Source organism: Puntigrus tetrazona, chromosome 23, assembly GCF_018831695.1.
Source record: "Puntigrus tetrazona isolate hp1 chromosome 23, ASM1883169v1, whole genome shotgun sequence".
Lineage (NCBI taxonomy): Eukaryota > Metazoa > Chordata > Actinopteri > Cypriniformes > Cyprinidae > Puntigrus > Puntigrus tetrazona.
This window is the reverse complement of record NC_056721.1, coordinates 1,548,211-1,562,279: the sequence shown is the minus strand read 5'-3', so window position 1 is coordinate 1,562,279 and position 14,069 is coordinate 1,548,211. Positions and strand designations below refer to the sequence as shown.

The following is a 14,069-nucleotide window of genomic DNA, read 5'->3' as shown; positions in this document are numbered from 1 at the left end:
TTAATGTAAGAACTTTAATGATTTAACTAACCTTTTTCACACTTTCCTCTATAGGCTGGGTATTCCAAGCCACTGCTGATGGAAGTGGCTCTAAACCTCCTGTTGAAAAAAGCTCCGCTGAGCCCCAACATAGTATACATGCTGGAATGGTTTGAAGAGGAGGATCAGCACATCCTGATCTTGGAGCATCCGCGACCCTGCCTGACCTTGCTTGGACTGCGGCTTGACTGCAAGCACAGGACGCTAGATGAAAACGCAGGCACGCGCGGCTTGATGTTCCAAGCGGTGCTCGCAGCAAAGCACTGCATTGATCAAGGTGTCTTCCACCGTGACATCAAGCCAAGTAATGTCCTGGTTAATACGGAGACGATGGAAGTCAAATTAATAGACTTGGCTCCGGTGACCTCGTCAAACAATCTGGCTATCAGTATGAATTCAGAGGTGAGTTAGTCTTATCAAGATCAGATCCTTATGTCTTGTGATTTATTTTTTGATTGCTCAATACACATTTAAGAGGGTGAGGGTGTCCCAGGACACGTCCTTGCCAGGATTTCTGTAATGCTTTGATACAAAGTACCTCCAGAGCGTTTTAGAAGCGTAAGGAACCGATGTCATGCACAGATCGGGTCTGCACTCAAAGCCAAAACCTAAATATATTTTGGGCAATATAGAAATCCTGGCCAGGACGCTGCGTCTGGGGAAAAGGACATGTCACGGTCACCCTTACTTAAGAGGACAGAAATGTGAAATAGAAACATGGAAACAATGCCTTGCTTTTTTGAGCAGGAAGACATCGGCCACCAGAGTTCTACACGAAACGCAGATATCACGCGGGCCCGACAACAGTCTGGACTCTGGGCATTATGCTCTACCAATTAGTAACTGGACGTCAAGCTTTTCGAACCGAAGAGGAGATTATAGCGGCGATCTGGCGTTTGACTCCAGTTTATCCAAAGGTGAGAGAACAGCACTAGCAATGATAAATGGTAAACTAGCAATGATAAACAGTAACACACGTAAGCATCGGCACAGTCTTGGGAGTTGAAAAGTGGACATTCAAAAGGGTTAGAGGTTGTGCCAGTTACAAATGAACTGTTTAACACGCAACGAGCTGTATATTGTGGAAACTTTTCTGCACGAGACAATTTTGTCGTGTCACATGGACACAAAGAACATACGTGACTTACCAGCGCTCTTCTGAAAACCTACAGAATGCCAGGAAGTGATAAGCCAGTGCCTGATACGTGATCCAGACGACAGAGCGACGTTAGAGCAGCTCTTAGATCACAAATGGTTTCAACAGGAAGATGATCCAGCTTTAAATATCTGAAACTATATTTTGGTGATTATAGCTCACCTATTCATGTGCAGTGTTTTTTGTAATAAGTTTGATTTCAGTTTCTTCTTATTATTTATTTATCTATTTTAATTTCAGGAGATCCTATAATAAACTGTTTAAAATGTGATCTGAGCAAATAAGCCAGTTTTTGCCTTAAACATTATTTTACTTCCCTGTTTCTTTTAATACCTGTTTTGTACACATTTTCATGAAATAAATGGAAAAATTTGTATTTTTGATGTCCGTCAAGACCGTTATTACTTGCCTATTCTTCTCTCAAATTTACTCTACACACAAGAATAGTATTTATTAAAAACTGCATTTAATAAAGTGTTCAATCTCATGCTTTTACATCACCATCATTCTGTTCTCCTATTTGATACGGTTCAGTGCTTTGATACACTCTGTTTTGTTAAAAGCACTCTAGAAATAAAAGTGATTGAGTGATTGATTGATTGATTGTGTTTTTGCTGAGAGGGCTAGCTCTACTCTTAGACAAGTCTTGAGTTTCTTAGATTTTAGATTTTCTTAGATTCTTATATTTACCCTTTGCCTGAAGTCTTTAGTGCGGTGTTTTTATTCACAGTGGTATGCAATAGTTTTGGCACCCCTGTAAATTTTCATCATTTTCCTTTATAAATCATTTCTTGTCTGGATAAGACATTTCAGTTAAATATATCATATAGGAGACAAACACAGTGATATTTGAGAAGTGAAATAAACTTGATATGATTTCTTTAAAGTGTGCAAGAATTTTTTAAACAATATTAGCCATGTGCATAAATTTAGGCACCCTTGTCATTTTATTGATTTCAATACCTTTAGCACTAATTATTAGAACTCAAAATTGGTTTGGTAACCTCAGTGACCCTTGACCTCTGTTGTGGAAATTCTTATTTTTCAGAGTCATAAACTAAGTGTGAAGACTGAGATTGAAGAGCCGAACAAAATTGTCTTTGCCTTGATTTTATTTCTCTGCAGAGAAGTGATCTGGTTTCCACACAGTTTGGGTCTGTGAGCAAAGAGTCAAGGGTGAGGCTCACTGACCAGAGTTTTTATAGTCAAAAGTATACATTTCAAGGTGACAAAATCCCCATCTGACCAATGAAAATAGTTAGAACACATCACCCTATCTTTACGTAAGGATGTCCTGTTATTCTCAGACCAACACAGAAATGTTTTTTCTCTATCATAATCATTGTATTCTATATTTCAGACTACAAATAGATTTGTCTTAAATTGAAGTGGTTTAGAAAACGTGAGGCACAGTTCTAGTTAAGGCAGACCAAGGAAAATCTCAGATAAGCAGAGGCGCAGGACGGTGAGAACAGTCACAGTCAAACAACAGACCAGCTCCAAAGACCTACAACATCATCTCGCTGCAGATGGTTTCAATGTGCATCGTTCAACTATTCAGCGCACTTTACACAAGGAGATGCTGTATGGACGAGTAATGCAGAAAAAGCCTTTTCTCTGTACACGCTACAAACGGTGTGGCTCGAGGTATGCTAAAGCACATTCGGACAAGCCAGCTTTATTTTGGAATAAGGTGCTGTGGACTGATGAAACTCAAATAGAGTTATTTGTGGCCAGTGCAGGGACTGGGAATCTTGTTAAAGTTGAGGGTCACATAGATTCCACTCAATATCAGCAGAATCTGGAGAACAATGTCCAGGAATCAGTGACAAAGTTGAAGTTGCGCAGAGGCTGGATCTTTCAACAAGACAACGACCCTAAACACTGCTCAAAATCTACTGAGGCATTCATGCAGACAAACAAGTACAACGTTCTGGAATGGCCATCTCAGTCCCCAGAACTGAATATTATGGAAATTAGTGGTGGGATTAAAAGTGGGCTGTCCATGCACGGAAACCATCAAACCTGACTGAACTGGACATGTTTTGTAAAGACCAATGGTCCAAAATACCTTCTGCCAGAACCCAGACTCTAATTGGAAGCATGTAGAGGCTGTTACTTCTGCAAAAGGAGGATGCACAAAATATTGAGTTATTTTTTCTTTTGTGGTGCCTAAATATATGCACATGGATCATTTTGTTTAAATAATTCTCACACACTTTCCATAAATCACATCAAGTTTATTTAACTCTCAAATATCACTGTGTTTGTCTCCTATATCATATATTTAACTGCAATTTCTTATCCAGACAACTAATGATTTATAAAGGAAAATCATGAACATTTACAGGGTGCCAAACCTTTTGCATACCACTGTATTTATTTAGACTTTTTGTTTTGTTGGAGGCTTCTGGTTGGGGGACAGAAATTCTGTCTAATGGGTTGATTAGTGTATTACCTGCATGGAAGCTGTTCACCTGCATTTTTCATCAGGTAATGATTAATTAACTAATTAAAATAAATGAATATACTAAATATTTTAAATAAATTAACTTTTTATTCGTCAAAGAATGGTGAAAAAAAAGTATCACAGGATTCCAACATTGCTAATAAAGTCTTGTACAAAATGAAACTAACAATACATTTCCGTCGATTTGATTACAAAGATTCAATTGAAACTTAGTTGATCAATGCATTCAATGATGAAATGCGTTTATTAGTTTTTTATTTTTTCATTATACATTACTGACACTCTATTCTTCAAATTTGGTTCAATGCTCAATATGTATTAATCGCTATATAAATAAAAGTGATTCTTCACTTTCATCTTCACTGCTATAATAATATACTTACTATGTACTTCTTTGGACATTTGCACAGTTATGACGTAGCCTGCTGTTTTTGTTTTTTTGTTTTTATTTTGTTTCGTTCGTAGAACGCCGACCTGTTGTGACGTCATAAGCAACTGTCACGTGCCCACACTCTTAAAAACGCGCGCTGGTTATAAAGTCGGTTTTCCAATACGCGATTTTTCGAGCGAATCTTGGCTATTCGCACCGTGTTCAGACAGAGATCGAGAGTTATTCAGCGCTCCATCATGAGCTCCAGAGTTTGTCGAGAGCAAACACCAGCGACCCATCAGGAGCGAATCAGCGGGATTCTCCTGCAGCGGCCCCGCTATGAGGAGCGCCCGACAGGTCTGTGACAATATCTTTATTAAACCTCTTAAGCTCTTTAAGCTTCACTAGAGTCAGTAAAGTTATTATACACCGAGCATCATTTATCAAATGTACAAACAAATGCGTTTACTGTCGATCACTGTGAGAGCTTTCCACACAAAGCAGATTCCTCGGTGATTTAAAGCAGTTTAAAGACCTTTTTAATAACACTGACGCGGAAAATAGGAGAAATGTTGAGAAAACTTTTTAATCCACAAACCCCTACATTTACAGTGGATTTACTGTAGTAACAGTAACTGATATTGTGGCAGAAATGTATGATATTTATACAAATAATGACATTATTCCTTTAGACCTAAAGGACAACTGAATGTAAAGGAGTTATGAAATATAGAATATTACTTATTCAATATTAATGTGTTAATGTACAAAGTCAATCTTCGTTAGAATTATTAATATGTTAAAAAGGTTGTTTTTTTACGTCCTCAACAAATCTCAAGCTACTGCCATACATATATATATATTTGTCAAATCTGGCCCCCTTTAGGAAAAGTTTGGGTTGAGTAGCAGATCATTTCAGTGAATTCTTTTTTTTTTCCCTTTCAGAAATCCAAACAAAAAACAAGAAGCGCGGCATCCGTGCTTTCTTCAAGAGAACCTGGCAGGCTGTAAAGTGCGCTGACCGCTGTCGCCACAGAGGGAACAAAGTGGTGCCTCTTCAGCCAGAGACAGATCCAGATGATCTCCTGATTCCCCCGGAGTCGACGGCTCCCAGAGATCCAGATCTCCTGATCCACAGCCAGGCTCAGTCCAGCACTGAGTCACCAGCTCATCCTGATGCTGACTTGGCAAGTCAGAGTCCAATTCCAGGTGATGCACAGGTGATGCTAAGATCAGCCTTTGACAAAGACCCAGCTGATCCTAAGCCTGCTGAAGGTTGGTCTACTGACTTCTTTCAATTCTGTCATATTCTTCACACCAGTGTCTAGCTGCGTTCAACGTAAAATAAATACATCTTTTATGCTTTACCTATTAATTAATGCCTCAGTTTTGCTCAAATTAAGAGTAAGACAACCTTGCTGAGACAATAATAAATTGCAAGTTGGTACGTAAGGTGTCGAAAGATCTTCCAACACAGTCAGCCGAACTCGTCTTATTTGTCTGTTTTCTGGTTTTTTTTCCAGAAATGCAAATGAAAAAAAACAAATGGCGTGGCATCCGTGCTTTCTTCAAGAGAACCTGGCAGGCTGTAAAGTGCGCTGACCGCTGTCGCCACAGAGGAAACAATGTGGTGCCTTTTCAGCCAGAGACAGATCCAGATGATCTTCTGAGCCCCCCGGAGTCAATGGCTCCCAGAGATCCAGATGATCCACAGCCAGGCTCGTCCAGCACTGAGGCAGCAGCTCACCCTGATGCTGACCGGACCGGTCCAAATCCAGTTCCTGGTGCATCTGGTCTCAAGATGACCTCTGACAGAGACCCAGCTGAAAGTAGGCCTTATTATTATTATCATGCTTCATTTATTTCCATCCTGATCTTTCACACCTGTAATCTATGTATTTGTCTGATCCTTTGCATTCACCATTGAGTTTGAAATGATGTCCTACTTGCTTCAGTGTATGTCTTGACTGCCCTGTGATTTCTGCTTTGTTTTTCCTCATCAAGCATTTCTTGTTTCTCCTTTGTTTAAAACATGTCTAGTTCCATCATATGCTTTATAGTAATTCATTTATGATCTAGTCATGCGTCTAAGCCATTATTGGCTATTCAGAATGTAATTTTAATTCTGATTGTTTTCTTGATTTCCTCTTTAAAACTGTCATTATTTACAAACATGCTGTTTTTCTTTTTACTTAACTTTGAAATCTCAGTGCTGATTTAAAGCAAATATTTAAATGCATGTCATTGTAAATGTTTCTTTTCTTTGTCTATGTATATATTCCCAACATCTTTTGTATATTTCAGGTCCATTTCTCTCCCTTTATGAAGTGGGAAACAAGATTTCAGCAGGAATGTTCGGCAGCGTATTTCAGGGGATTCGTAAATCTGACAGAAAACAGGTCATTTTCTTTTTTTCTGCTTTTCTCTTGCTTATTATTTTTGTAGAGTTTATCAGTGTTTTGGTCTTTTATAAATGAGAACATTTTCTGCACATATTTAAATGTTATTTTCCAGCATTACAAAATTAAATACAATGAATTGACCAAAACTTTTTTTTAACTCTTTGCAGGTCGCCATCAAATTCATTCAGAAGAGGAAGATCGACAAGTATATACATTTTGTACGTTTCCAAATATTTGAATATTTTGAAATCCGCGTAACATATCTATTTAATGTAAGAACTTTAATGATTTAACTAACCTTTTTTCACACTTTCCTCTATAGGCTGGGTATTCCAAGCCACTGCTGATGGAAGTGGCTCTAAACCTCCTGTTGAAAAAAGCTCCGCTGAGCCCCAACATAGTATACATGCTGGAATGGTTTGAAGAGGAGGATCAGCACATCCTGATCTTGGAGCATCCGCGACCCTGCCTGACCTTGCTTGGACTGCGGCTTGACTGCAAGCACAGGACGCTAGATGAAACGCAGGCACGCGGCTTGATGTTCCAAGCGGTGCTCGCAGCAAAGCACTGCATTGATCAAGGTGTCTTCCACCGTGACATCAAGCCAAGTAATGTCCTGGTTAATACGGAGACGATGGAAGTCAAATTAATAGACTTCGGCTCCGGTGACCTCGTCAAACAATCTGGCTATCAGTATGAATTCAGAGGTGAGTTAGTCTTATCAAGATCAGATCCTTTATGTGATTTATATGTGATCATCGTGCCATTTTCCCAGGACACGTCCTTGCCAGGATTTCTGTAATGCTTTGATACAAAGTACCTCCAGAGCGTTTTAGAAACGTAAGGAACCGATGTCATACACAGATCGGTCTGCACTCAAAGCCAAAACCTAAATATATTTTGGGCAATATAGAAATCCTGGCCAGGACGCGTCTGGGAAAAGGACATGTCACGGTCACCCTTACTTAAGAGGACAGAAATGTGAAATAGAAACATGGAAACAATGCCTTGCTTTTTTTGAGCAGGAAGACATCGGCCACCAGAGTTCTACACGAAACGCAGATATCACGCGGGCCCGACAACAGTCTGGACTCTGGGCATCATGCTCTACCAATTAGTAACTGGACGTCAAGCTTTTCGAACCGAAGAGGAGATTATAGCCGGCGATCTGGCGTTTGACTCCAGTTTATCCAAAGGTGAGAGAACAGCACTAGCAATGATAAACGGTAAACTAGCAATGATAAACAGTAACACACGTAAGCATCGGCACAGTCTTGGGGAGTTGAAAAGTGGACATTCAAAAGGGTTAGAGGTTGTGCCAGTTACAAATGAACTGTTTAACACGCAGCAAGCTGTATATTGTGGAAACTTTTGACAATTTTGTCGTGTCACATGGACACAAAGAACATAAGTGACTTACCAGCGCTCTTCTGAAAACCTACAGAATGCCAGGAAGTGATAAGCCAGTGCCTGATACGTGATCCAGACGACAGAGCGACGTTAGAGCAGCTCTTAGATCACAAATGGTTTCAACAGGAAGATGATCCAGCGGTAGATCAGGGGTCAGGTGGAGTAACGTAGGAGTGAAGAAGATCGATCGAAGGAAAGAACTTTCTAGAAGGTTCTTGTGACGAGGCAGTGCTAAAGCTGAAGCAATTAAGCTATTTTATTTCCCTAGTACTTTTAATACCTTTTTTTTGTACACATTTTCATTAAAAAAATGAACAATAAGTATTTTTGACCTCCTTCAAGAGGATTATTACTTGTCTTCTGTAACAGACTACTGCAGTTACTCTTTTTACCCAGACGAACCAACTAGAACATATGATCACTGGATAATGGACTAAAACTCTATTAATTCAGAATTAGTATGTCATATAAAAAACAAACCCAGAAAAGTTGACCCTTGCAATGCAATGTATATTTGAAATGAGCAAGAATCCATATAAGAGACAGTATTGAGAAAAAAACAGGAAAGAAAAAAAAAAAAAAGAAAACTCAAAACAAGCTTATTTCACATTTGTTCAGTTCAGCTGTTTCTTAAATGGTTCTTATGTTTTATGTTGGTTTTTATTTATGGTATATTGATTCTATTTATTATTATGCTTATTAGTTATTGATATTTATATTTGATGTAGATTAATGCATTTTGAATAAGTTTGTTAGGTTTTAAATCATAATTATTTACTGGTTATTTGCCCTGACCAGTCAACCAAATAACTAAACAAAAAAAAAATAATGAAAGTAAAATACAGAGTTACTGTACATATACATACATACATATAAAGCACATTGTAGTCCTGCACGTCCGCTACGTTCTCAAAACTCTGGCCATTTGATAATACCTAGAATATCAAAATCAACTGCGGGCGGCAGATCCTTTTCCTATCTAGCACCTAAACTCTGGAACAATCTCCCTAACTCTGTTCGGGAAGCAGACACACTCTGCCAGTTTAAATCTAGATTAAAGACACATCTTTTTAACTTAGCCTACACATAACACACCAACACACTTTTATTATTCAAATCCGTTAAAGGATTTTTAGGCTGCATTACTTAGATTTGCTGGAACTGGGAACACTACTCCTAAAATACTATGTACTTGTGACATCGTAAAAAGAATGGCATCTACGCTAATATTAGTCCTGTCTCTTTCTTAATCTGTTTTCACAGTTTGTATCCAGACTAGATGGTGGATCAGCACCCAGAGATTATGTTCATCAGAGACCAGAACACCTAGATGCGCCCGTCGACAGATCACCAGATCCTGATGCACACACACACACACACACACACACACACTAAGTCATTTACACTATCTGACACAGCTGCGTTTAAAATTGAACTGGAGGTTAAGTGCTGGGCGTCCGGTCAGAGGAGAACTGACCCCAACTGAGTCTGGTTTCTCCCAAGGTTTTTTTTTCTCCATTCTGTATGCATGGGGTTTTGTTTCCTTGCCGCTGTCGCCTCTGGCTTGCTTTGTTGGGGACACTTAACTTCTAGTGATTTAACGTTGAATTGATTACAGAGACCGTCTCTGCATTTAATAAAGAATTGGTCACTCTCGTCATTATACATCCCTGTCATTGTACTGACATTATATTTGATGCAACCTGTGTTGTTAAAAGCGCTATATAAATAAAAATGATTGATTGATTGATATAAAACACTCAAAATAGGAAAGTCTCAGAACGACAAGGTATGAAATAACGTTTAACTTCAAAATAAATGAACACAATATTACACTGAGAGTTGCGCATACCATTAACACCCACATCGAATTTTCACGGCACTCTCAATCTAGAGTCATTTTAGCGTTGTTTCTGTTCACGCGATCAGCAAAGCACGCTTCTCTCACGTTTTTTTTCCGGGTCACGTCTACTGACGTCAACACGTAACCTGCGCCTACGCGCCCATACTTTTCCGCTTTTAATTCCTATTTTCTTACTTTTGTTCATTTATTTGTTTTATACGCGTACGCTTTATTTCGCTCAACGAGACATTTCTATACAATTTTGAAATTATACAGATCAAATTTTAAGAAAACATATTATTTTGTGCAACATTTTAGTACGTTATTTAAACGCATCCTGATATATATGAATAATATATATGTTTGGTTGAATTTGAACCTGGGTTACACTACCCTTCTCTCAGATTTAGTCTACACACAAGAATCAACTAATCCAAAGCATTAAACTCGTTAAACGCCTGATGTTTATCTCTTGTTTATGAAGAGACCTCTCTACTTAGATTTGTCGTTTCAGGGATCAACACAAATTAGTAAAAGGACAAAACATTTTTTTCTTTGTCTACTGCAACCGTGGTACATTATTAAAGTAAACCAAAAAATGCAAACTGTGCTTCTGTCATTTTTTCTGTGCATGCATTTCTAATATAGACCAACTGTATAGGAAAACCACTACCCTGACAACATTGTATAAAATGATCTGCATTCAAGTACAAGTCTTTTTGCTTTCTATTCTGTGATTTATAGCCTCTAAAGCTGCTCTAGCAAAATTGAAGGATTTTTTTTTAAATCCAACTTCAAAACCCCCTTCAAGGGTCACTGAATTTCTTCCTTCATAATTATGGATTGCTTATAGATTTGCCTGTGATTTCTCTTTTGCTCAGATCTGTGATCTGGCAGTTTTAGCAGAGATTACTGGCACATGATTTGCCAACAGAGGGAGCAGTTTCACTTGAAATATGTTTTCTTGTTGTTCATTGGGTAGAGCAGGTTATGCAGACAAGTAAGCATCTTAAACAGCTCTGCATTTGCATAAAAAAGAACAATCTTACATGCATTTCAAAGTAAATACATGAAGTTGAACAATGTACTTGACCTCTGAAAATTGAGGCATTTTCTTAAAGACCCTATTTAGAGCGTCAGTAGGTTCTCAGAAGTGGCGGACCTGTTGATTTTGTCTATAGACACATTGAAAATAGATTTTTATAATCTAAGAGGTGAGTTTTACTGCCTCAACGTGAAGTGTCATGAGAAACACCTGCTTCTGAAGCAGCCTGAGACTCATAAACATATTGGTTTTATTGAAAAGAGTATTCTGGTTTGCCTTTTTCTGAAAGTTGAGAGGAAATGTTCCTACTTGAGCACTATAATACACTATCATATTTCCAATTGTACCATATTTAACCTTAATTTCTTACAATAAAATATTTGCTGTATTCCAATTTACTGCCAAATCAATGCAAAGTTGGTTATTATTTGAAAAAAAAAAGTTCTGTTTGCTTGAATTTGCTATTATGGTGATTAGCTCTAGAAGCTTATTTCCTTTTTGAACGTTTGAACTTTAAAGGCTGTTGTCAGATACACAATGTGATGAGTTTACCAGTGGAAGTTCTGCAGTTACACAGTAGAATTCAACAGCTGTGCATGAAGTATTTTACAATGGATTTTTAAATGAGGTTATTTAATGTTATGCAGAATTTTCTATCATAGTTCACAATATAGTTCATTGATCTTTTAAGCTTTGTTTACTATTCAGAAATTGCTTTTACATTAATCAGGATGTGTGCATGACAAACAATTCGATTTGAGTCAGTAAAGACATGTGCAGATCAGCATTCAACTTGTGTTGTTTTAATGAAAAGCCTGTATTTTTAAGCCTTTAGTAAGGATGCACCAAATGTTTAGCTCCATGAAATGCAGTATCAGGTGTTTGCAATCTCGATTGATCCTGTCCAGAGGTTTGTTTGTTTGAAGCTTTGCTCTTCAATTTATCACCCTCTGTTTCCTTAGCACATCCAATACAACACAAAAACTTGATGATATAACTGATACTATGCACTCTCTTTTTTCTAGCACTTTAGATACAGTTGCTCCTTTGCGCTTAAGAAAGATGAAAGAAAACAATCTGACTCCATAGTATAATGAAAACACACACAGCCTAAAGAGAGCAGCCCGGAAAATGGAGCGCAGGTGGATAAAAACAAAATTAGAAGTATTTCGTATTGCCTGGAGGGAGAGTATCCTGTCATACAGAAAAGCATTAAAAATAGCAAGATCTGATTATTTTTCATCTCTTTTAGAAGAAAACAAACACAACCCCCGGTATTTATTCAATACAGTAACTAAATTAACCATTAAAATTAATCATCATTGTCATTAGGATATGTTCCCAAAACCTTCAAACTGGCTGTCGTTAAGCCTTTTATTAAGAAACCACATCTTGATCCCAAAGACTTAGTAAATTACAGACCAATCTCTAATCTCCCTTTTCTGTCAAAGATACTAGAAAAGGTAGTATCCTCACAACTGTATTCCTTTTAGAAAAAAATGGTGTCTGTGAGGATTTCCAATCAGGTTTTAGACCATACCATAGTACTGAGACTGCTCTCATTAGAGTTACTAATGACCTGCTTCTATCATCATTGTCGACTGATTGTGGTTGTATCTTGTTATTAGTGCTATTAGATCTTAGCGCAGCATTCGATACTATCAATCACAACGTTCTCTTGAAGAGACTAGAAAATTATGTTGGCATTAGAGGAAGTGCCTTAGCATGGTTCAAATCTATTTGACCGCTATCAGTTTGTAGCAGTAAATGAGGAGGTATCATATTGCTCACAAGTGAAATATAGAGTTCCTCAAGGCTCAGTGCTAGGACCATTACTCTTCAACCTGTAAAACTGTGTTTTCCATCTTAAAAATATATCCAAATTACGTCCTATGCTTTCAACCTCTAATGCAGAAATGTTAATTCATGCATTTATGACCTCGAGATTAGATTACAATAATGCTTTACTGGATGGTTGTTCTGACGGCTTTTAGAGCAGCTAGAGTCCTTACTAGAACTAGGAAGTATGATCATATTAGCCCGGTTCTGTCAACACTGCACTGGCTCCCTATCAAACATCGGATAGATTTTAAAATCTTATAAAGCCCTGAATGGTTTAGCTCCTCAATACTTGAGTGAGCTCTTAATACATTGTAGTCCTGCATGTCTGCTGCGTTTTCAAAACTCTGGCCATTTGATAATACCTAGAATATCAAAATCAACTGCGGGCGGCAGATCCTTTTCCTATTTAGCACCTAAACTCTGGAACAATCTCCCTAACTCTGTTCGGGAAGCAGACACACTCTGCCAGTTTAAATCTAGATTAAAGACACATCTTTTTAACTTAACCTACACATAACACACCAACACACTTTTATTATTCAAATCCGTTAGAGGATTTTTAGGCTGCATTAATTAGATCAACTGGAACCGGGAACACTACTCCTAAAATACAATGTACTTGTGACATCGTAAAAAGAATGGCATCTACGCTAATATTAGTCTTGTTTCTTTCTTAATCTGTTTCACAATTTGTATCCAGACTAGATGGTGGATCAGCACACAGAGATTATGTTCATCAGAGACCAGAACACCTAGATGCGCCCGTCGACAGATCACCAGATCCTGATGCACACACACACACACACTAAGTCATCTACACTATCTGACACAGCTGCGTTTAAAATTGAACTGGAAGTTAAGTGCTGGGCGTCCGGTCAGAGGAGAACTGACCCCAACTGAGTCCGGTTTCTCCCAAGGTTATTTTTTCTCCATTCTATATGCATGGGGTTTTGTTTCCTTGCCGCTGTCGCCTCTGGCTTGCTTTGTTGGGGACACTTAACTTCTAGTGATTTAATGTTGAATTGATTACAGAGACCGTCTCTGCATTTGATAACAAATTGGTCACTCTCGTCATTATACATCCCTGTCATTGTACTCTTCTACTTTATACTATACAGTGCTTTCATACAACCTGTGTTGTTAAAAGCTATATAAATAAATATATTTCTTCAAATAACGTTAGCGTTTTATTTTATTACTATATTTGACTGTAATAGTTCAGAAATACTGATCATTGTACTATTTTATCATTGTAACTATTTTAGTGTTTTGCCTCAAATATTAGTTAGATAGGTGACTAATTTATTATAACTATTGCTAAGATGCTTCCAGACAATTGCAAGAATCCCTGCTGGTGTCTAGTGATGGATACTTAAAAAAACGCGGAAGTATTCTGTGGCTAATAGACATTTGCGTTCCACGACAGTATTGCTTCCAATGTGGCGTTTTCCTAACAAACGCTATTCTCTGTAAAGCTGCTTTGGGACAATAT

General features: G+C 38.0%; 1 protein-coding gene across 1 annotated transcript; it reads left to right on the top strand.

Annotated features, from left to right (window-relative positions):
- Positions 1–4,292: 4,292 nt before the first annotated feature.
- LOC122329158 (serine/threonine-protein kinase pim-1-like) lies at positions 4,293–8,018 on the top strand. The gene is made up of 8 exons (XM_043225359.1): positions 4,293–4,392; positions 4,981–5,255; positions 5,609–5,864; positions 6,340–6,434; positions 6,605–6,655; positions 6,760–7,144; positions 7,463–7,633; positions 7,882–8,018. The coding sequence occupies exons 1-8, from the start codon at positions 4,293–4,295 to the stop codon at positions 8,016–8,018; spliced, it is 1,470 nt and encodes a 489-aa protein (XP_043081294.1).
- The last annotated feature ends 6,051 nt before the right edge of the window (positions 8,019–14,069 follow it).

Excerpts from the sequence above, each read along its gene's own strand:
- LOC122329158 (XM_043225359.1), top strand. The coding sequence starts at position 4,293 with ATGAGCTCCAGAGTTTGTCGAGAGCAAACACCAGCGACCCATCAGGAG. Across the intron at positions 5,256-5,608 it reads CAATTCCAGGTGATGCACAG|AGAACCTGGCAGGCTGTAAA; the intron begins GTGATGCTAAGA and ends GCTTTCTTCAAG. Across the intron at positions 7,145-7,462 it reads CTATCAGTATGAATTCAGAG|GAAGACATCGGCCACCAGAG; the intron begins GTGAGTTAGTCT and ends TTTTTTGAGCAG.